We start from the raw sequence: 25,048 nt of genomic DNA, 5'->3' as shown, positions 1-25,048 counted from the left end.
ATGGTCCGGTTTATGGTGTCTAACATCCCAAAGCGACTCAGGCTATGCGAGGCAGTGAAGAGCTGCGGAAATGTCGAGAACTTGGGGTTCGTTAACTTGTACTGACATCGCACTGCACACAGGTGTCTCACTTCTAGCGTAAAAGTGGCCGCCGCGCTTAGAATTCGATCCCGCATCCTTGAGCACGCCAGTCGAGCGCCATAACCGCAGCATCACTGCGTCGGGGCGTCACGCTCTTGTGTCCTTGCTAATTGTTCCTTTTCTCTTGCTGTGCGTTAACTTGTTCATGTCATCTTGCCTACTATTCATTATTGATGTTAAATATTTATCATAATTTTTATTTTTAACGCGCCTTCGACGTCTTTAGAACATCATACAAAAGTGGAAGACAAAGTAAAATTTAAAATATTGACAGGGGTTAACCGATGGTTGTGCGAAAGCGTGGGTTTGTTCTCATCTTACTCGGTTTATTTGCGCTTTTGGGAAGATATTTACCTAACACAAACTCTAGGGCTATGAGTTTGGTGCTGTGCAGATTCAGTTGTACGTGTGACGTTTTCTGTGAGGCACCGCGTCAAATTACGAAGGTTTAACCCTGGCCTCTGCGGTCAACTCCTGTGCGACGGGGCGATTTACCACGGAGGCCGCTGGATTACCAAATCTTTTGACGCCATGTGGGAGCTACCCCGTCGAAGGACTGACGTTTACGCGTATTTAATCCTAGAGCTCGCGCATATCGGTTTGCCTTCTCGTTTCCCCATTTCCAAATAGCTTCTACTCGGCTTACTCTTTAGGTGTTTTTGATGAGTCCTGCTCTAGCGAATTGCGAGAAACCGGAAAGTTTCTCGGACTCCTCTCTAAACGAAGCTTACACACACAAGGGGAAAACCAATTATCTCCACGAATCGCGGAAATTTTACCCTCCACCTCACCCGGACCTTACCAGAAAACAAGCCAGAAACCTACCTAGAGCCCAAAGTGAGACATTCATGACTCCCCTTCTTCGGTCGAAAATTACTATACATTCCATCGATCACTACTGCTTACATTGTTGGTTGGTTGGTTTGTGGGGTTTAACGTCCCAAAGCAACTCAGGCTATGAGAGACGCCGTAGTGGAGGACTCCGGAAATTTCGACCACCTGGGGTTGCTTAACGTGCACTGACATCGCACAGCACACGGGCGCCTTGCTTTTCGCCTCCATCGAAAAGCTGCCGCCGAGGCCGGGATTCGATCCCGCGTCCTTGGGAACAGTAGTCGAGCGCCGTAACCACTGCGCCACCCCGGCGGGGCACTGCTTACATTGTGGTCACAAAGCAACAGAACATTTTTTCTGAGAATGTAAGAAAAATCCTCCACAAAAACACCTTCTACGAGCACCCTTACAGTGGGCCTGGCTTAGGCTCCAGAGGGACCCGGGTAAGTACACACAAATCAAGCTTGCGGGTTGAGTGGGAAAGGTCACCTTTGGGGGGGGGGGGGGGGGGGGGACACTGACCTTATCCTATAGGCAGCACAAAGTGGGCTATGAAGAGGGGTTCGGTGGGTTCGATGTACGCAGTGCAGACCCGCCTTGGTCAGCTCGATGTGGGTGCTGCAACGGGGGCCGACGTAGGCTTGAAATGGTCTGTCGGCAAAGCCCCGATGGGCTCTTCTAGCAACCGATGCAGGCAGCCCCCACATTTTCCCCGCATTGACAATATGTCACATCCCGCTAACTCCCCCCGATTGTCCTACTTTGGACCGATTCGGGCAGCCGCTCTGGATGAACATTTTTTTTTTTGGTTAGCCCCTCAGATAATGATATAGCACCGATGCAGGTTCTATAGCGCAAGCCGCACTTGGGCTTGCCCACATTATTCTCATAGGAGTCCGACGCCGATAATTGATAGGAAGCCCTAGTCCAAGTTCTCCCAATCAATATTTACGCACATAATTAGGTAATTATTTTATATGTATCTACCCTTTCTAAACAGCCACAATATTAAATTTTACAATAATTTCAAGCGTTAATCTAGCCTAAATGGCTTCATGTACATCTTGTTCAGGGTATGGAGATGTGTGTTCTGAACAGTAATATTGTGCTGTGAGTTACAGGCTGTCCACAGCAACCACATAAAGAGCAACAGCTAGCAATCAGTATGTTTTAGTATTTTTAGCGCAACTTGCATAAGCGCGAGAACTAAAGCCTTGTAATAGTTCCGACCGACTAAAAATGACATCAACTCTTATACAAATCATCTATAATAGTAATTTAGGGCAACGTCTAATACAAAGAAAGGATGGTAAGAATGATTGCACAATTGCACGTACGCCTTCTAGCCCCATTACCGCCGATGTGGGACCTACAGAGGTTTTCTATGGGCAGTCTAAATTGAGCTGGGTGTTGTTTTTGAACCTAAAGCCCACTTACTGTTGCACATGCCTTCAATTCCCCACAAGGGACCGATTTTGGTATCATGCGGGCACGCCCGCCTTCCAGCCCCATTACGGCGATGTGGGACCTAAAGCGGTATAGGTAAGATTACGTCGTTTGGGCTTCACGAGGGCTTGTCCAAATTGAGCTTTTATTCATATTCCACCTGCCCTCAAGTAACCTACAAGGGGCCGATTGGGGCAGCATGTGGGCATCTCCGTTCCTTTGTCCCACTACGGTCGATGTAGGTCCCACAAAGATTTAACGGGAGCGGCCTCATTTCGGATCTATGAGGGGTTTCCCATAAAAAGCCCACATTTAAGTTGGATTGCCCTCAAATATCCGACAAAGGACCCTTGTGGTCTGTATGCAGGAATGTGCTCTGCATCAGCCCGAGCAATGCCGCTATGGGACCCATGCAGAAGGCACAGGGGCAAGCCCAAATGGGGCTTGCCCACTTTTGCCCCATCGGGGACCGATGCAGGTTTTATGATGGTTGCTTTAGCCCCACTTGCCTACATCGGACCTACTGGGGCCCCACATTCTGTGCTACCTGGGTAGCGTCTTATTGGCCCCGAGCTTTCACCCTCGTTTAAAATCCCTGAAGACGCCAAGAATCGATCTCGGCACCTTGCGCTCTGTAATGCTCACTCCATGGACCCTTTTGCTTGTCTTCTATACCCCACCCGCTCTAGCCCTGTGATGACAAGTGCAACTATGTAGACACCACTGTGCCCTAGCGGACGCAACAGGAAGTACCAGCGCCGCTAACTTATTTTGAACTCAGACCATATTGCACAGCATTTCCCTTCGGAGGCCCCTTGACGTCTTACATCCTGCTGATTGGGAAATGATTGCAACTACCGGTAGGATATGCCCACTAAGTGACCCTGTTACACAGGACACATGAGGTCTCAGACGCAGAGTTGTGCTCAATTCTGACTCATTTTGCAATGCCGATGTTGACTCAGGCTTGCCGCACGTCGTTCCTACTTGTGCGGCACTCTGCAGTGTTGCCTATTAAGCAGCGGTGCGCTTTAGCAAAAGTAATTTCGTTAGCAATTGATTATTTTGCTGCGAGATTACTACCAAAAAGTGAATTCTTACTTCACTAAATTATAAGAAAAGAAAAGTCATTCATTGCATTACAAATTACTGGAAAGTAATTAGGCTGCAGTAATTTCATTACAGTAATTCAATTACTAGCATTTTGCATGGAGATGTTTATCATCATGTAACATTTTGTCAGAATGGCTACAGGGTTTCGATTGAGCGGTATCGTGATCAACAGCAGAATCCACCATTTGTAAGCTCGGATTCAACTTACTTCAATTCGTAGCTTTCATTTGCCTTTCGTTGCTAATGTCGGCATTACTGGCGTTTGAATTTCGTTCTGATTTTTGTCGACTGTGCTACTTTACTTTGTAGTTGTTGTTATCTTTCATTATACTATAAGCCGTCAAATTCTAGTCTTTTCTCCACATATGTGAAATAGAAATGCCAATGCTCCTGCCATGCATCTACCTCTTTTTTCATGTCCCCGTTAACTATGAAAATGTCCGGGATCAAAACGCATTTTGTTCATTGTATATGCCGGCACCTTGCGTGCGCTAGGTTTAACTTGAAAAGCAATGCCTTCCGCAGTTCTGTTCGCAGCTGTGCCTGCTACAGATATTGCAGTGCTTAACAGTGGTTATAGGTGGCAGTAACGACCTCACTATGGCCTGAGGCTATCACCAATGCGCTGTCAGTGACCCGTACCGGTTGGTTGCTCCCAGCACGTGCCAGAAAAGCATCATAGTGCAGACAGCAAAAACAACGATCTGTATATAGTACAACTGCAAACGGATGTTCTGCCGCTGAGATACATTTGCGCGCATTTCGCTTAAGAGCTGAAAAACACCGCTTATGAATTTCATTTAAACACTAAACCCAGATCTTCGTGTTCAATGTGCTCGTTTATCACCGTATGAATAGCTTCGCAGCAAGATAACATATGCTGAATATAAAGGTGGGCTAGAAGTTACGAAGGGTACTTCAAGTGTTTAGGATTAACAAAACACCTTTAGCATTTTCTCAAATAATGTCTAGTGTCTTATGCAGCCTCAATTGACATTTTTAATTGATTAAGGAGAAGTGACGTTGGTGCGGTCTGTGATGTTCCTATAATTCCTTTTCTCCATCATACATTACGCACAGTGAAGCCCCCTCCTGGCGCGTGCGTTTGGGATCAAACGTCAAAAACTCCAAATTTGAGCTACTTCCTAAAGTTTCATGACCTCCATAATATTGCCGCGAACCATCCAAATCTTTACTTGTTCTTTTTCGACAGCCGCCGGCGTGGGGCCTTATCACCGTGATTGTAGCGCAGGGATCAATTCGGTAATTTTTCTGCATTGTTCCTTGTCGAGAGACGCGGCTTTATTGTCCAGCCTCAGAATGCAAAATATGCTGATACTTATGACTACTTCCTGGTGCAAACGAGCCTCAATAAATGTAAAGCGTTTCGCTCTCCTTCTTCCCCCGCTCTCCTATGCCACGCCTGCTGATCGCCAGACGCATCGAACACGTAATGCATGACCTCTCACTGCATCTCATTGTTTGTTCTCAACCCTTCCGCAAGAAAACAAACATTTCCATGCTTGTTTTCTTTATTCACATGAAAAAGAGCATTCTGACCAAGAGAAACTTGTGAAATAGTTAGTGAGGATAACTCTGTTATAACCCCTACTTACGGTGGTGATAACAGAAAACTCTCTAACAGGTCAATTCAGCTTTGGATACACCTTTGGAGATCGAAAACCGAAACATTATCGCAATCAAGTGGCAATATCGGATATTCCCGCGTTTGGACAACCATTATTTGACATGCAGCAAGTAAATATTGGGCCAAATGTTCTGTTTGCAACATCGAGCATTACTCTGTACCGAAGATTAAAGCTCGTACGTAGTTAAGACCGCTTGGCCTACCATGATCCGACTCTGCCCAAACAGGGAATTCGAGATCCATCCTGGTTCCGCACGGTCACGTGTGCTCTTGGATGGGAGTCGAGCGGCTTGCTGATGCTGAATGCAAAATTGACAGTCATCGTTTTTCCAAGCTGGGCGTCTTCGAGGGAGACGTTGCTCAGTTTTACTATTCCCGTACCTGCATCAGTGGAAAAAGGCATATCTTGTGGCCTGATTTCGCGTTTTTCGATGGCACCTCTACGGAGGTGTGGTCTTTTTAGATGTTTTTTTTTTTTTTTCGATAAACTGAGGAGTCAGTGATCGATTGCATTGAAATTCCGGATTTCTATTACTCACATAAGAAAAGAGCATATGCATTACGAGCAGTGTGACTACACTAAGAAAACTGAATAGCTTTACGTATATATCCGAACATCGTTAAGAAACTCACTATTTCTTTCTCCCAGATCCACATTTAAGATTCACCTGTTGTGTCCCGTGCACATCTCCGTATAAGGCAGTAGTAGATATATTGTTGAGCTTACGTTCATACTTAATTTTGTCTCTCATTGTCTCTTTTTCTGAACTGCCCATCGGGTTAACAACAGCCAGAATTTGTAGAATGAAATTTAAATTCCGTAAATTGCAGCGCAGGAGTAACAGGCACGAGATTGGAAGAACGCGAACGCAGGCGCAGAGCTTCTGTTTGCGTTCTTCTCGTCTCGTCTCTGTGACTACTGCGCTGAAATTTGCAGTATGCAAAGCCAAATAACCACTCACTATGTTTTAACACATTCAAATTGTACTACAAATATAATTAAATTCTGCCAGGATCTTTTGCTGCCCGAATTTCTCATTTCACATGTGTTGTTCAATTTTGCTTTTTGTTTTTTTTTTCACAGTTCTATAATGTGTGCTTAATACGTTTTTCTTGGCGCAGTGTACCTAATCTTGTGGATGACCCATATTTCACTTGCGCTTCCTTATGTGTATCTTGTAATGAAATGTAGTCTCACCCTTATTCTTGAAGTTCGCCTTTGAGGCATAGGGTTCAGTATTTCTGTTGCTATTACATGTGTTTAATTAACTTTGTTTACTGCATGTATCTAGTTTTTTGAGGTTTCGATATTTCACTTCCACTTCTTGGTTTTTTGTAAAATGTGTATGGTTATAGTAGCAGTCCTTTGAGTACATCGTTTAATCTACACCTTTGAACCCTGACAGGTACCACTTCCAGGTACTCAGTTGAGTGGATTTTTCATGAAGTAGTGATTACTTTATTTCCTTTGATGCATCTCAGTTTAAATACATAAATATTTATCGTGGGCTCCTGCGTTTAGTGCATTAATAATTCACTCCATGCCTGTCCACCTCGAAGCGTGATGGTTATAGTCACCCTTTCGACAGCCTATAGAAGGCCGTGGTTCTACTTGCAGACAGAGCTGAAGTTGAAAATGCTGGAATTTAACAAAACTTACTTGTGCATGAACTGAGACTTGGGGTCTGCACCGGAGATATTGGATTCTGCATCGAGCCCGTCGCCAGCTGGCACCCCACCACGAAAAAGACCAGAACTTTGGAAAGCATGGCTGAGACGCTTTGCGTGTCCTTGCTGGGGGTGGAAATTCCTGATTGAGCCCGTAGTCTCATTGCATGGCTCAAATACAGCTACCCTGCTTTCGGACGTCACATGTGACATTTTTACTTCCGACAAAGCAACGTTATTTAATCTAGCAGAGCACGTTCGCAAGTTGAACGATCTCGACTTTCGCAAATTAATGTTTGCTGCGTTAGAGACTGTCAAAAGCGAGCAATAGTAAAACAACTTGGAGTATGCTGGTGTCTCTTTATGACGTCGGGTAATTTGCCAGTTGGTAATGTCATCTGTGTGTTCTCGTGTAAGCTGAATAAATTTTGAACTAAGTTTCTACATTTTAGAGTCCTTCTGTCTGAATAAATATATGTGCGATAAATCAGTCGCGTATACATTCTCACAGTAGTGTTTACTCGCCGCTTTCGTGCGACGTTGCAGTAGTGTATTTCCGAAAGCACCAAAAAACATTGTTTTCATAGCAGATTATTGATGTTTCTTCGGGCCTTCGCAAAATAACCTCTTCTTTACTAACTGAAGTCCTGATATATTATCAAAATATACCCTTACATGTGCGAAGTATTCTACAAATTTTAAGTGACCGCTGTTTTTAAAAAAATTGTTCTGGCTGAAGTTTAACTTATTTCGTATACAAAAGAATCTACAGGCCATCCACGCTCGCGAATGATTAGGTAAATTTGCAGCTAATTAGGCTGCCAGATCTCAGACAGAATTGCTCAAAAGCACGCCATGAGGAAGCTTCCAAATGCTATACAGATAAAACAACCAAGTGTTTCCACCTAGGTGCGACATGCTTTTTATGCCGCATATTAATTAAGAACTAAGTGCAAATAATATCAGCCCTAATTGATTCACCACTCTCTCACAATTAGCGCTGCTAAATTCGAAGCCTTCCAGAAATTAGAATGCAGTCACCTATTTCAATCTTTTGTTAGAAATTCCTATTCCTGGAATCTTATTCCTGCAGCAGATTGACACTTCATTCTAAGCAGGCTTATTTTCTTTTTACGGAGTGCTCCAACTGAATAAAATGCCATTCAAACAAATTTGCATATCTGTAGCCATTAAATCTGCAATTACTGCGTTTTTGAACTGTTATATGTTGATATTTAAACGCCATAATTTATATTTGAAGTGATATTGGCGCATTCCTTTCTTATTCAGCCCATTCCGCGCGTTACTGTTGGGGTCGCCATCTATGAACTTACCAGTGGCGCCCTCTACGCTGAAGCCCAGTCGGAGGTTATTTGAACAAAGCCGTTTTGTGTTTGGTTCTGGAGCGGCGTGGTTACTTGGCGATCTGGGCATGCGCAGTGCAACACGTGGTGGCGGATCACTGTAAACTAAAACTCTCTAATATCGTTGTTTAGGCGGTATAACTAGATTTTTCTCATAATAATTGTTAAACTTCTGCTCTGATTGGCCTGCATATGTCATTATTCAATATTTGTCATTCATTCCCTGAGTTACTTAGGAAGGCAGTGTCATGAGCGAACCGCATATTAATGAGGTATTATCCGTTGAAGCTTGTACATAGTTTCTAATCCAGGTCTCTGAACACCTTCTGCAAGCAAGATGTGAAGAGTACAGGAAAGACCGTGTCTCTTTCTCCGGCAGATTTCTTTATCGTAAATTTATTGCGTTCTTTATAAAGAATTATGATTGCTGCACAACCGCTTGATCTCATCAAAGATTTTTGTGCATGCTTCATTTACACCCTGATTTCGCAATTCCTTCATGAAAGGTGCTGCTTCGACTAAGTGAAATGCCTTCTCGTTATCTATGCAGGCTTACTATATGGAGAGCTTTTATATTTTGCGTATTTCTCTTATCACCTGGTTAATAGTATGAGCATGATCTGTTGTGGTGGATTGTCGCTCGTTGAGAAACTCCTACTTAGTCTTTGGTTGATTGAATTCTAAAGTTGTCTTGATTGTATTGGCCAATACCGTAGTTATATATACCTTGTATTAAACAGGCAGTAAACCGATCGGTCTTTAATTTGTCACCACGTCGCTGATGACCTCTATTTTTATGGTTTAGGGTAGCGTATATATATATATAGGAGTTCTTTCTATGTTCGGATACTTAAGAGGACAAGACATATTGCGTATTCAGCATGGTCACTTTTTTTCTAGCCTGATCACTCACCGTTCTTCAACAAATCTGCAGTATTGATCATTCCTCGCCAATTTCCCCCCGTTCAGTGCTTCTGTGGCTTTCTTCACTTTGTTTTCCGTTACCGGCGGAACGTGTGATTGCTCTGCGCTACTATCATTCTTATTATTGTTCTGGTTACTAGAAATACCTGAACCAATAGCATTCTTATCTCAAGACGAACGCCTCTGTACCTCGTTTGCTGAAGTAAATGTAAAGAAGATGACACTCTGTCATTGTGAAAAAGAAAGGATGCGCTCGTCTTCGGTGAGCAATAGACGTGGCCACATACCCGGCACCGGCTTGTGCTACGAATAATCGTTTTCAAAGGCATGCACGACAAGACAAAATGTGCCAATGGTGCATTTATTTCTAGAGCTTAAGTTAATGTTTTCACCCTTTCAACAGTAATGACCGCGCTCTTTGTTTCCGAAGATATTGCACATCTATTGAGCCGATCAGGCAGCCGCTATCGTCACTTTGAACGACTGGCATCCGACGACCGCTCCTCCATTGATCACTTTAAACTCGATGGTAATGGTCGTTGGTGCGGACTGAAAGAAACAGAAACAGCGGATAATCAGACATGCTTCACGCCATAGAGCGTGACTAATAAAACCATATTTTTTACTTATTTGCTCATTGACGTGCACATACAGACAGAAGTCCACGTTAACAACTATTTCAGAGCCCGTATATAAATAAATAAAGAAGGCAATAAAGAAGGCAATGGATTATTCGGACTACGTGAAAAGACAACACAAAGTAGTAATACAGTACTGCTAGACGAGCGATGTAGTTATCTTGTAATCTATTAGCATGGTTTAATTACCAGCTCACTATTCCGTTTTATTGAATCACAGTTGCAACTGGTCAAAATAAAATAAATCGCGCTAGCTCTAACACAACAACAGGTCAAAATTATAGTTACAGACTCGAAATCAGCGATTAGAAACTTTGACGCGGGCCGCATTTCGGCCATAGCAGCAAGAGTGTTGGCCAGTGGTTCACCACCGGCAGAGCAGGTCGCGCTCATTTGGACACCGGCGCACCAGGGGTTGAGGGGGAACGAGAAAACGCACGTACTGGCCCGAGGATTAGCTACATTCCGGGATCCCAGTGACGACTTATGCGCAACCCCGTACCCCTTGCGCGATGAGGAGCCCCTGCAGTTCGACGATGACCTTAACACCTACCAAGATATCCTAAATCATTACAAATTAGGCAGATCAGTACTACCAAAAGCGTGTAAGCAACTCACCAAAAGCGAGGAGGTTATGTGGCGTAAGCTACAGACTGGAGTATTCCCGAACCCCCAGCTTTACAGCAAGTGGCACCCGGAAATTTTTAGCCCCAGGTGCAAACGTTGCAATGGCATAGCGGACAGGATCCATATGATATGGACGTGTCCTAGATTTTTAGAACCTGACCGAACAGATGAGTCCTGGGAGGCACTACTTCTCAAGCAGGACGAAAAAGGGCAACGAGAAATCCGTCTTGCCCTGGCCGCTGCTAAGATCCAAGGGATCCAGGTCGACGGCTGAGGGGGAGGACATGGTTGGGACAGAGCTTCGCCTCGGATCCTCACCAGCCTTTTGACGGGTGCAATAAATGTTATTTATCTCTCTCTCTCTTCTCCCTTTATCCGCAAGCGCAATTTCGGCAGACCTGCGCTGACTAAGCGTCATATATAGAACAGGGCGAACAGAGACACGCACAAGAAACGTGGACGCGGACATGAAACAGCGCTTTGCTCGTATGCGTAATTCCTCATTTCTTTTGTGGCGCTGTTCTATGGATGGCGGGTCTTGGAAAATTCAGGTAAACGTTCGCCAGGGGCTGCAGCAAATTTGAGACTGAAGATTAAGCCATACTTAAGCCCAAAAATGTGTCAATCACACTAGCTCAGCAGTTTAGGGTATAACGCGACGGCATTAATGGCAGCCGTCTCTTGCGGACCTTCGTTCGCGTTCATACGCTTCGGTACTCGCTTAATCGGCTGCTACTTACGTTTTTGCTTCTATTATCTCAAAAATCTTATTTTCTTCGAGTCGTCACAGAGAAAATTATGTCAAGACTACCAGATATTACTTTCTCGTAATGTAAACCAGTCAGAAGGCAAAGGACAGAGAAGAGATTGGCAGACACGAAACCTCGATCATTCGTAGTGCATGCTTGTGCCTGGTCTCTCCTCTCTCTTTCGTCTTTTAACCATTTTATCTTTCGAGAATATGCACCAACTGACCAGAATTGCGACTCTGCTACAATATCTAATATCAAAGCTAGCCCCTCTTTTACCAAGCTGTACCAGCGAGCTTGCGTGACCTAGTAGTAGCGTGTCTGACTGAGCATGCAAGGGTCCTGGTGAGTTCGATTCCCTCGTCAAAGCAGAGGTCAGAGCTGGCCGCTCCTGCCATATAGGGTCTCGCGACGTCACTGTGTCCATCGACCAATCAGTGCGCGGTCACGTCACCCGGCAACTACCTCGTGTAAGAGCCATGTTCGTGATTTCTCGCGTACAACGCCGACGCCGGCAACATGGGATTCTCTGGAGAATGGGACATTTACCGCTCTGCCGTTCGTGTTTCAAAAATTGGCTAAAGTAGGCAACGCCATACTCAAACAATAGACAGGAGTCGGCGGCAGCCTGAGCTGACGCTTCCTACTCTTTTGTTCCACCTTGGCCATCGTAGCACAAACTTCGTTCAAGGATAAGCGGAGATAGCTGGGCTAATTCATTATTAATAGCGTTATGACTCATATTTATGTAGGGTAGACAGGCTCGCCTGATGTTGCCAATTGTTGTTTCATGTAGCCGCATACAAATGTGAGAGGGCAGCGTAGGCGGCCAACGCGTAGGTTTACCTAGAAAGAGCGGGCTAGCGCCATGGCACTTTAGCAGCATGGAACGCAGAGTGTGCCAAATATGAACGGTGGAAGACTGCCATTCATAGTGCACTAAAACCGGTGAAGTAGTCCATGTTTCAATATTCGTCTGGAAGAGCAGCGGCGGACTACGAGAGCTCTTCAAGCAGCCAAATGTTTCCGTGGAAACCACGCCTTCTGGCCGGATATCGTAGATTACACATTTGCCGAAGTGTACCGAGCAAACTAGCTTTCCAATAACCCAGTGCAGTTATACCGATCAATCAGGTGTCCGTATGTGCTATGCCCATGCTTACGCTTACTCTCGACGACAAAAAAAAAAAAAAAAACATTATTGTTTTTCTTGCTTGTCAGGGCTTAGTATATGTCACACATTAAACACACCACTTTTACGGCAGTGGCCACAGGGAAGACGTTCAACTCGTATTGTGATGGACTAGAAGATGACCGAAAGGATAGTGTTGCGGTAGGAAGCGCTTGTCTAACCCGTCAGCAAAATATCCCTATGCTTCCAACATAGGCCTATAATGCGTAACATAGGCCTTGTCACCACTACGTGACAATATTCCTCATGTGTTACAATGCACATTCCTATTATCTGCTACTTTCTCTTCTTAAACTTTACTCATATCTCTTATCTCCCATCGTAGTGAGGAGTAGCCGGCCGGAAAAAACTTCTGTAACATACGTCTGTGCTGCTTTTCCGTTTTGTATGTCAATGCGAAATCATTGGCCTTTCCGTCACACCAGCGTGATGAATAAAATTCCCCGATTTGTCGGGGCAGTGGTGACGCTATAAAGATCACGTGACTACGAAGCCAGTTACAGAGCGTCATTACGGAGAGCAAAATTCAGAAATGTCCCTTGCTTATCGCAAACATTTGGGGTCGTATACCTCAAGCCCTGATGGTGGTCGGCTGATATACTGGAGGATGCAAACATGAAACTGACGCAAAATACAAAACCGAGACGCAGATGAGAATTAGAATGCTACTGAATTCTCTGTCTAGGGATCTTAAGTGGCCCTCTTGTTTTCGTCAGCCTCCGTTTGGTTGTCCACAAACAGAGAAACAAGACGATAAATAGCCTGCCTATAAGGCGCATGGGAAAAAACTAAGTTTAGCTAATGACCATCACGTGCCAGCCCAAGAAGATTTCTGTTTCGCTTGCTTGAAATAAGGACAAAGGTTACAGCTATTCATAAATGTAAACTGCATGCATTTCCTTTAATCTGCTTTCATTTTTATTTTGTCAAAAGTAGCCATCTTTCAGGCCACATGCACCCCGATTTGTGGTGATTAATACTAGCCCAAGCAGTTGGGCGTTTTTCTTTTCATGCAAGAATATCTTGAAATAGCAATGCGTACTGCATGTGTTGTGCAGTGGTGGTCTTTTTCACTGAATGACAGCGTAATATGTCGCATTTGGATTGCTAAGACCTTTGGAATGTCGTTAAGCCCAACTTCCAGCACCATCATATGCCGTACATAAACAAAGCTTAGTTCCCCGATAGTTCCGTTAATATTATTTGGTAATCTCACTAAAATAAAGCTGACTACAGCCTCACCAAATACGAACCACGTCACTTATTGTTGCCCACATCCCATCGCGCCTCCACTAAACGCAAGAAGAAAAAAAATGTACTGGTGAAAACACAACGAAGGAATTTTTTTCCTAATCCAATAGGTGAGCTCAGCACTGAAATATTGCTGCTTTAAAAACTTACGCCGATAATCAATTGAATGAGAGGATCCAACTTGGCATCTATCGATTCTTGCACCGTAATGGCGGGTACTGGGCACTGGTTGTTCCACAGTTGAGCCAGATCTTGCTCTACACTGGTGGTTCCCGCGCAGAGCTTGTACGTGCTGCAAGATGTCGGAAGTATTCAGTTGCAGGTAATGGACACAGCAATAAAGGCAGGCTGAGACAGACGATTACAGAGATAGACACACTAAAACAGTGATAATGGCCTGAGTTTGTCAGTCCAAGTCGTTATTGCCTCACATCACTGTGTGCTTCGGACTCCGTGGTGACTATGAATGCTGACCGAATAGTACGAACTACACTTATGATTCGCAATCTTCTGAGTGCACAGTCGGTTTCGTTAGCTCTACATTCATTCCCGAAATAGCAAGCAAGGTCGCCTTTCCTAAGAGTAAAATCGACAGAGAAATTATTATTGATTCAGTGGGATATAACTCATTGTTGATAATGGAATAGTTGTATTAAATTATGTAAGATCTACATCAAAGCAGATCTTGCTAACTCCTGCTACTAACCCTGGCACAAACGCTGTAATAAACTGGGTGCGTTATATATCAGCTATGAAGCGTTGCAGCGTTTTCAAACATTTATATATTTGAATTACTTAAACGCTCTCGTATGGCGCACAAACTAAGACGGGTTATGTGTAAAGAAAAGTACTAGTTAGAACTGAAGGCTGGGCTAGTTGGTACATATTCACGTAAAGGAAAGGTTAATAGCGCAACAAAATGACACTCACAAATAGGCACAAACAGACACAGAGGACAGGCGCTGACTCCAACTTTTTTCTAAGAGCATCACATACATACAAACTTCTTCTTCTACATCCAAATGCTCCCAAAAAGTCAGCAACAAAGTCATCATAGCTTCTTAGGCCCACCCTACCTAACAACATTTATTAGTCAACCTTCACTACTATACAGCGAGAGCGATGATTCACTAGTACATTTTGAACCAAGTCTTTTTATATGCGAGGCTTCTAGCAGCTCACGAGCAAGAGTATCCCTGCTCCTGCCTCAAATCTTAATTTATTTGAACTTCGGTTCACATTTTGTCTTGAAATCGCACGATTTGCAATGAACAGGGAGATGTAAATTCTGATTGTTGTTTAGAGAGCGCTTATGTTCTGCAGCTTTATCGTTGACACAACGCCCAGTTTGCCCAATGTATACTTTTCCACAAATTAAGAAGATTTGGCAAATAACTTCTGTGGCGCATTTGGAAAAGGGCTTGACATGCTTTTTAGTGCAGCCTTGTCTTCGACAGGCATCGGCCATGACTCGTCCGCACATGCCAGCCAACTTTTGGGGCCGGAGATAACCAGATAACAAGGCTTCTATCAGCGGAATATCCTGAACACCTAGCGGTATCCGTTACGTAATCCATGTAGCAGAATATGAAAGAATACAAACGTTTGCAAAAAAGACACTATGATTAAAAGATTGGATCCAGACCGACTGTTGCCCCTTACTATATAAGGTGGCAAATAATATGAAGAAGGTAGCCAACCAATACGGTGTCAGAATGGTCTTCTTCGTCCCCAAAACGTTGACTGGAATGTGCGGACGAGTCATGGGTGATACTAGTCGAAGACAAGGCTGCGCTAAAAAGAATGTCAAGCCATTTGTCAAATGCGCCACAGGGGTTATTTACCAAATCCCCTTAACCTGTGGAAAGGTATACGTTAGGCAAACCGGTCGTTGTGTCAACAATAGAGTTGCAGAACATATGCGCTCTTTAATAAACAATCAGAATTTACATCTACCTGTTCATTGCAAATCGCGCGATTTCAAGACAAAATGTGAACCGAAGTTCAAACAAGTTAGGATTTCAGGCAGGAGCAGGGATAATCTTGCTCGTGAGCTGCTAGAAGCCTCGCATATAAAAAGACTTGGGTCAGAATGTATTAGTGAATCATCTCTCTCGCTGTATAGTAGTGAAGGTTGACTAATAAATGTTGTTAGGTAGAGTGGGCCTAAAATGCTATAATGACTTTGTTGCTGACTTTGTTGGAGCATTTGGGTGTGTGTAGAAGAAGTGTCTATGTATATGGTGCTCCTAGAAAGAGTTGGAGTCAGCACCTGTCCTGTGTGTCTGTTTGTGCCTATTTGTGAGTGTCTTTTCGTTGCGCTATTAAACTTTCCTTTTTGTGAAAAATATAAGTGTTGACAAATATAAAAAATAACCTAAGCGCCAGACAAACGTATAGATATGGAGCATAAAGTGCGTACAAGCGCTGGCAAAAAGCTTCGCGCTGATTTAAAAGAGAAATGTCCTGACGCGAAGCTAGTTAAAGCACTTTTATTGCCGAAAATGCACCTGAAGTGTGTTTGATCCCGACGATACCTGGAAACTCTAAACCCAAATAATCTGTGAATCCTAGAAAATACTTCCTATGCGAATCTTTCAGAGAGTGAATGCGCTGGTCACTGTTCTTTGATATCTCAGTCCTACATCGGTAACATTATCTGCTTCTACATCAGCAAGTATGAAGTTATAAGTAAACTATAATTAGGCGTACCGAGGGTGGGTAAATCCACACGTGATTTTTTTTGAGAGATGAGCAATATTTATGATTAGCTAAATTCGTTATACTGTGCTGAAAGCTGAATCTTTCTAGCCGTTAAATGTTGCCTTTGGACCTGCTGTAAGTTATATTATCGGTCATAAACTCGAAAAGAGAAACGTATAGTTACTGCCCGATATGTCTCACGTGACCCGTAAAGCTGGTTAAATTTTAATGAATGGTTTCCCGTAACTGCCCTAATTTCACTCTAAATGTGACAAGACGGAAAGCAGCATACCATGATCCGACGTTGTTCAGGCAAGATATTTTATTGCCGTTCTGCTTGCGCATGGTAACTTGCAGAGTTGGGTTGGATCCGAGTGATTCAGTGATAGTGAGCGTGAAGTTCACAATCATCGTTTGTCCAATCTTGGCGTTCGTGATGCTCACATTGCCAACCTTCACTTTTTCTACACCTGCGCACGCACGGAAAAATAACCTTACAAATTCTCCCGTGTCAAAAGCCCGTGTTCGCTTTTTTTAGAGCCCGATCACGCATGTAGCAGCAAGTTGATACTTCTCTTCAAACTTTTCCGCGCTCTCACTACAGCAAAGCTATGTTATATTCAATCTTTTAAAATGCTCTGATTAATTAGAGGTTTACAATATTCGATGTTATACACCCGTTTCCTTCAGTTGTCAATTCCTGTCTTATCCTTTGCTGGCACGCGTGCTGTAGTTATTCGACCCACACTTACCATTATTATGGACTGAAAAGAGGCTCATACAGGACCTAAGCTACAGCACGTTTTTGACATACACGATGTCTAGAGTACGTAATGTCGATCTTTAAATTACCTTTTTTCCACTGAATAATAGGACGAAAGCACGTGCATCATATTCACTTTCAATTCCGAATGCAGAAGCCACAAAAGCGCCTAAACCTAGCTCACCCTCCAGAACCCTAGGACACCATCACACTCTCCGATGGTTGGACTTAATATCAAGTAATCCGACATGAACAAAAGTCCCTTAATATGACTTTCGGACGTCACTGCTTGTGTCAAGCCTCTCCCAATAGCCTACACCACTTGAACAGGGGGTGTTGCCCCCTCGGCCAATTCTGGCTGAATAGCCAGAGCCTACTGAGCAGAGGAGCAGGGGAATGCATGTGTCCGCTAAGGGCATCATTCCATTTAAAATGGAGGATGTTCTAGGCGCTATAGTTAAGCAGTACAGTAGCCTAAAGCACTTGAATGCTGGCGTAGTTATCTTTCTTTTTCTCATTCTCTAGATGAAGTGTGTATCTTCTGCTTAATTGAGCCGTATTGGCAACAACTTTACAGCTTTTATTGCCGCAACAAAAATTCTTCTAGAAACTTTCTTCAATGGTTCTAGAAAAGAATTTCTTCACACTTCCCCAGAACTTTGGTTTTCAAGCATTCAACAAAATATAGTGAGGTATGAAGGCTCTCACGAACATGCCGACATATTACAAACAGCGTCATGGTTAATCGCAAGAAGGTTGGTAGTTATCTGGTCGCATCCCACAGGAAGCTGGTTTAGAGCAACCCAACCACCTGACTTACAGCTACAAGCAGCCCTATTTCTGCTCAGTTCTTAAATATGGTACTACGCAGGTGCGCAGGCGGTGCTCTCGAACTACCTTTAGCGTAAGGCTGAAGAACTGTTTACTTTTTTCAGAAACCTCTTAATGAAAGGAGTGTCCTGTTGTGTACGTGGAATTCACTGTTAATATAGCTATAAACACTTACTAGAGCATGATGTCAGAGTGGGCGTTTGCACTGAAGCTGCGACGAACGGAAATCCCACGACAGCGAGTGCTAGTAGGCTGGACAGCATGTCTGGGCTTCTTTCCACGGCAGACTTGGAAACAGACGTATTATTGGGTCCTGTTTTCAACCTGCTATATATATGTTGCACCCGTCCATAATTCAGCACTGGTAGCGATACTATGAAACAAAAACAAAATGACTCATAACAAAGGATGCAGTTCCGTATCCGCCTTGTGGACTTAACCTTGTGGCAAACGCACGTGGTATGAATTTAGGTGTCCACCATCTGCTCCTTCTCGGCAGCGCTCTAGAACAATAACTGTACATGGCAGGCCCACGTGGGCACCAGAAAAGTAAATCTGACCCTTCAAAGACATCCGCTGCAGCGCACGTGTGGACTAGAGCGGAGCATCAACAATGATCAGATGTTAATCACCTGCAGTCAATAAAGCATATGAAGAGGCTTACTTATTTCTCTTAGCTTTCACATATGGAGGTTGTACACAGACGACGGATGTGCTCTCCAGTGTGGCTGCAGACAAATGGGGTCCCAGAAATAAATGTTACATCTGGCACGTGGCTTCCTATGCGGGCTTTAGGCGAGTAACGACAGTGTATCCAGGCCAATGGGCCATCGTGAGCTATATACCCGCTGCAGAACTTGCCCTCTGACGTCGCGGTGTGATCTGGATGAAGATTAATTAGCCTATTAGCGATCTCGAGAGCATTTGTTCCCGAAAACTCACCATGGCGACTATCACCGTACCACGATATGATGATCATATCAATCAGTGTGAAACTTGGTTGGTTTTTGCTGTTTAACATCCCAAAGCGACTCACGCTATGACGCTATGAGATACTTCGTGGAGAGCTTCAGAAATTGTGACCACCTGGGATTCTTTACCATGCACTAACATCATACAGCCTACGGACGCCTTGCTTTTCGCCTGCATCAAAAAGCGGCCGCCGCTGTCAGGATTGGATCCCGCATCTTGGGCGCAATAGTCAAGCGCCCTAACTGCACCGCCGCGGCGTAGTGATCAGTGTGAAAACCACCGAGGGGCAATCCTTTACACGATTCTGTTTTTATATATGTATCACTGCTAATATTTGGTACTCGTATGCCCGTCAATAAAGACACAGTTCTTTTTAGGAATCAATATTCTCTACCAGGAAACCACCATTGCATTGAATTAGAGTTCTTATTTTATTTCACACCTTGTACCGTTTCATTTGCTTTGTATTTTTGTACATTTATATTTTCCTTTCCTTAGGTGCATAGGATCTATTACAGTTTCAACTGCACATTTTATTTTGTTCTTTCATTTATTCCTTTCATCAGTTTGCCTCCTTCCAGCGTATTTTTTTTTTGTTTATCCGTGATCGATTTTTACCAATCTCATAAAACCTCGATAGCAGTGCAGCACTCCCAGCCAATAAACATACAGATCAGGCATTCTGTCATAGGTACGTAACCACAAGTTCTTTTCAACCCTGTAGCGGTATGCACGAAAAACAATGTCAAGGGGAGCAGTGTACTAGAAAAAGAAACTAGGCCTTCGGTAACACCTGCGGCCTGCGAAGCTCATGCTGCCTTCGTAAAAAGCATACACAGAGTACACTACACCAATAGAAAATCTAACTACTGTCAGCAGTGTAACCTAGATAATTTGATTTTGATTTTATATGCGAAGTCAGCAAATGCGCTCCACTTTGCCCGTACTATGTGAAAATAAGATCAGCATAAAATTATTTCACGACCACGCCACGCCACGCTGAAAACTGTATTTTTGCTGATAGCATTTGCACACTGTTCTTCCCTTCAATAGATTACATGCACAAACAGCAATGATATTGAACTTCCTAGACAGGGATGTTTGGGTATTTGCCTACTTTGCACTGATTAATAATGCAAAAGCATTATATGTCCCAAGTGTAGAAAAGCAGGCAAAGACGGAAATTTAGAACAATCGCTCGGTAGGTGGCAAATGGCAGGTGACATGTCCGAGGCTTATAGGTCGCGGATTCTTGGATCTAGAAGCCGAAGCCCTTTTATGCTTCCATGCAGGCACATTCCTACTGTTTAGTTAAAGAATGGTTCGAATCCGGTAGCCTTGACGTCATATGTTCCCTGCTTAGTCAGAAATGCTTAATAAATTGAAAACTGCGCCTGTTTTAAGTTTTTACGCTCGTTTATTTTTGTTTTTCTCTGATTTGTGCTCGTGTTGCCTTTAATTACGTATGTAATATTGTTTGTAATTGTTTGTTAGTTCTGTATATCACTTTTTCTCATTTTTTCTTGTTAGCATGTGATGACACTATGAAACGTTTTAACAATGTTTTTATGACTTCTCCCCCCCCCCCCCCCCTATGTAATGCTCACTTGGGCCTTTAGGGTAATAAAATGAAATGAAATGAAATGAAATATCCGGTGTAACAGGGTTATCACATGGCTCCCGCCCTCCCCGTTAGATTGGGTTCTCGTGGTACGTATTCGCGGTCACAACGTTGCACGTGCGCCACTCCGTCGAACACTTTTGTTGGCCGCAGAATGAGTCAGCATTTTATAAAGTGATAAAATATACGATGTAGAGTTTGTTCAAAGAGTACGCAGAGGCACAGTCATAATTAATAGTCATTATGCAACCTGACATGAGTCAACATTGTAAAATAACACAATGCTTTCGCGTTCTAGCATCTAAGCAGTCTTAAATGTACGTTTTAGAGGTTCTGTCTGGCTTTTAATAGCATCGGCAAAGTGGTAGGGGAAATAGAATTTTAACAGTGTAGCATTGCCACCTGTTTTTAAAATGCAGCTGAAATAATGGGGCCACTAGTTGTACCGGCAGGACCATTGAAAACATTATAAACGGTAGGAGCTTGTTTTTGCGCCAGTAAAAGAATCAGGGAAAACCAATTGAAGGAGTAGCCAGGGAAAGTGTGAAGGTAACTTTGTGTTACAAAAACTTTAATATACACTTAGTGCGCCAAAAGCCAGAGTAAAAGTCTTGCTTTCACGGCTTCACACACTGGGAGAGTGACCGTTAACTTACTGAAACCTTTTCAAAGCACGTGTCATTGAGGCGAGGCATCCTAAATAGCAAAGCTGCAAATAGATTTCCGGTCTTTCAGATGTCCTTTGCTTGTTTCTCTTACGGCATGGCTATCAATTTATTTGTCGAGATGAGTAAACTGCACAAACATTTGCTGCTCGTTCCCACACACTGAACATCAGCAAGCTGGGCTCATTAGTTTAATTCATTTATTGCTTGGGCTTTAATTCATGCTGGTAAAAAGGGGACTTCTTTCTATATGTTTAGAGTGTAGCACTGTTTAAATACGAACACAGTGTACAATAGAGAAAGAAATTGAACCGCTGATAGGAAATAAATAATAACTAGTATCTAATTCAGACATCAGCAAAATCTATCAGTACAGATTCAGTGTACCAGAGATCTATAAGAGATCAATTCTGACAAGGGAAGCCAGCTCAGAGCTGGATATAAATATAAACGTTTCCTGGGCTAAATCTTTTACGAGGTGCGGTGTAATTGAATACTGCTTTTACAAATGATTTCGATTCTACTCTCTCGATTCTACTCTCTAAGGGCGGGATGTATTATGAGCTGCGATCGTGTGTAAACAAATATTCCAATATGGCATTTTTCTAGTTTTGGGCTAACGGAATATAATGACATCTACTAACCTAATCTTCGCTGCGTCAAAATGGAATAATTCGTGTGCATGACATGAACAAGAATTATTCAAGCAGCAGCTATAATCAGCCATATAGGGGCGTCATTCCAAATGTGGCGGCATATTCGGCTCAAGGAGCGAAGCCGTGACTTCATTCGTTATTGAGCATTTGGACAGGTCAAAAATTAGTGCTGTCCTCTGCTGTTATCCGGCGGATTTTGTTTTAAATCAAGTAAATTTATAGCGTAATGTTAGGAGCGAAGAGTGGTTGGGTAAAAATTTAACATTCGAAGCAGCTGGTTTTATTTTCCTCATAAGAGCAACTTTACTTTCGACAGAACTCTACCGATTACCAATGCAGGTTTTATGTTATTTTGCACTACGGTGATTTCGAGCTATTTACTGTGACTAGCGCTGCATATGTTTCCCACCTAATTTATGGTCAAAAGGTAACATGTAAGGAATTCCAAGACAGCAAAGTTCAACCTCAAGAAGCAAGAAAATAGGGCAATGAAGCTACTCAAGATGATAAACCTGGAAGCTTTCGGCAAAAAAGTCGAAAAGGGCGATAGTAAAGCTCTTCATGTGTGCTTTACTGAACTCATAAAAAGGAGTGCCCTCTGCAGCCATAGTTTTTGAAGAAACAATTTGGCAAAGGATAATTGGGGGCTGCCTTCGGCGCCACCTGGATGCGATAGTTGGAAATCGGAAAAGAGCTGTTCCTTGGCAGGAGCTCTAGTAAAGTGGTGGCGTGCTTGGACTAAGGCTTCTTGGCAGCCACGACAAGTTTTCTGTTGACATTCAAGATCTCTTTTATTCCGCACCTCATGCCTGTTTGTTCGATGCAATATGTGAAAGTATACACCAACGAGATGAAATAGGTTTCCAGAATAGGACAGGTGTGGGCACGGATCATTTTCTAGAACTGTTCAGGTTTTACCTCAGTTGCACTCTGTTGAATTTAGAGGCAAGCATTTTCTTCAAAAAGCTGGAATTTGAACAGGATCATCAGTGGCACCTGTCCACTGTGATATTTATTTCGTTGAGTTTGACCAGCGCATTGAGTAAAAATTGTGCCATCAGCACGATTATCTGGAGTTACTTAAACTGCCGCAGAAAATAATCTGCACGACATTATCACTAAGATTCTAGTACTATTCACACCATCATCCTTGGGCTTAATCTTCGCACACGAGTAAACTGCTGACAATAACTACAAATTTTTATCTGAAGCTCGAATTTACGTTTCAACGCATTTGCAGGTCGTATAATTCAAGAACCAAAAAGAAATCACTGCCGTGTTGAAGCGCGCACTTCAAGCTTGTAAAACATGCCAACGTAAACTTAGCCTGCCATTCTGCCTTAGAAAAATCACACAACCATGAAATAGACCCCAGCTTCAGCAAGCACGTTCAACGCTTCCGCTCCGCAGGTTATCTAGTCCATATCATCACAGCAACATGCGAAAGCTTGTTGGGCGCAGAAAGGACAAGAATGTTAAAGAAAAACCGTTGCAGCTAATCCTTTGTATTCACTGTGTTTCTCACAATTTCATCCTCATCTTCCTCCTCCTCCTCCACAATATGAAGACAGTTGGCGAACCAGTATGGTATTAGGAATAATGTTTCGACACAGATTAAGCTGAGCAGCGTCTGCCCTTTGGCGTCTACAGTAAAGAAACCAAGCCTCAGTGTAACAAGAATCACGAAAAGAAGTTCACCAAGTGTGCTTCAGGACTTGTATACAAAATTCCCCTTACATGCGGCAGATTTTACATCGGGAAGACTGGTAGATGTTTTAACGTAAGGGACCATGAACATAACTTGGCAATAAAAGGAACAACACTGGAGGGCATCTAGCACCCCATTTTAAGAACTGTGAAGGCAAGGACAAGGGAAAAAACTATGTACCTTGCACACCAATTTGGCGCGAAACCTCGTTTTTCTTTAAATTAAGAGATAAGACAGAAAGAGAGATTGTTGAAGCTTTTTGCTTATTAAACACTAGTGAGAGGTGTGTCAGCACTCTATGTATTTTGCTTTCCTCGAATGAAATTGAGGTTTTGGAAGGCCACATGTAAATGTGTCTTCCACTTACCAATATTGGTCGTAAACAGTTTTCTGATTTGGAAATGCAGGTTGTTACATGGTTTTACGTTCACCTTAACACCTTTTTTTTTTGTTATTTTCATCTTGTCATTGTTTCACAAGATTTTGTTTACCTGGTATTAATGCTCACTTCAATAACTGATCATTATTTTTCTATTTTGCCATTGTTCACATTTACTATGAATCCAGTATGAAGAAAGTATTAATCACCTTTACTTTTCAGCTCCGTTAATACCTTCACGCCACCATTGGTTTTCCATACAGTTACACTATATTCTATAGCCTTATCATTTTTTCGGCTCTTTCATCTGTATTGTCACTCATCTTTACTCGGTCTGATTGCAGCCTTTCTTTTTGTTTTTCACGGGATGCTTCTTGGGCTTGACGTTTGAGTGTTATGCATATTATCTTACATTCCGCATTGATTAAATGTTTACCTAAAAGTAAAAGAAGCTTGCGATAGCATTTTACTACATTTTATCACTTCTGCGAGCCTCGGTTCCTCACTTATATCATGTGCTCTCTTTCATGATTAAACAATTGAAAGTCCGCTCCTGTGTTGTCGGTTTTTGTTCCTTCGTCTCTTGTCCTGTTTCATTTCCGCACTTTCACTTTTACATGCAAAGAAGCAACTAGCCCGCAGCAATATTCTACTTCAAAAGACCTTGATTTGTATGATGTAGATCCAGAGCTATAATATTCAAGACATCAGGGTGTATAATTTTAATTTGGCACTGGAAGTCGGATGAAAACAGCTGATGTCGCCTGTTGCGGCAAGGCGAGTAGCTATCACTTTAGTATCCTATGCGTGACCACATCATGGAAAAAATATCCCTGGTTTTCATACGTACGTAGTGTTCTCAATTCTTTGAAGAGGGTTCGCGTTGTTCTAATGTATTTTGCACTCTCTGCTGCGCCTGTCAGCAATACGTTCGCTGTTACCGCGTTCACTAAACAGTGCGCCTAATTAGATGAATCGCTAATAAACACCATGACATGCAGGAACACTACTACCGTCGCGTAATCCAGGCTTTTGTCCTTAGTCGAGTAATCTATTCGCTACCTTATCACTTCTTCTCTCGAGTAGAGGAAACAAGGTCAACTGCCTTATCCGGCAAGCGTACAAGACACCCTTCAACTTTCCTCCAACCACATT

The 25,048-nt window shown here is 43.1% G+C and overlaps 1 protein-coding gene across 1 annotated transcript; it reads right to left on the bottom strand.

Moving 5' to 3' along the window:
- Nucleotides 1-9,591: 9,591 nt before the first annotated feature.
- On the bottom strand, nt 9,592-18,155 carry LOC146172829 (uncharacterized). Its single transcript, XM_084583699.1, has 4 exons — nt 18,068-18,155; nt 16,591-16,768; nt 13,746-13,887; nt 9,592-9,687 (listed from the first exon to the last, which is right to left on the bottom strand). The coding sequence occupies exons 1-4, from the start codon at nt 18,153-18,155 to the stop codon at nt 9,592-9,594; spliced, it is 504 nt and encodes a 167-aa protein (XP_084439825.1).
- Between the last annotated feature and the right edge of the window lie 6,893 nt (nt 18,156-25,048).

The sequence above is a fragment of the Amblyomma maculatum genome, chromosome 11 (assembly GCF_055883805.1).
Source record: "Amblyomma maculatum isolate TAMU_Amacu chromosome 11, ASM5588380v1, whole genome shotgun sequence".
NCBI lineage: Eukaryota > Metazoa > Arthropoda > Arachnida > Ixodida > Ixodidae > Amblyomma > Amblyomma maculatum.
Note: the sequence above shows the minus strand (reverse complement) of the source record. Positions and strands in the feature narration are given on the sequence as shown.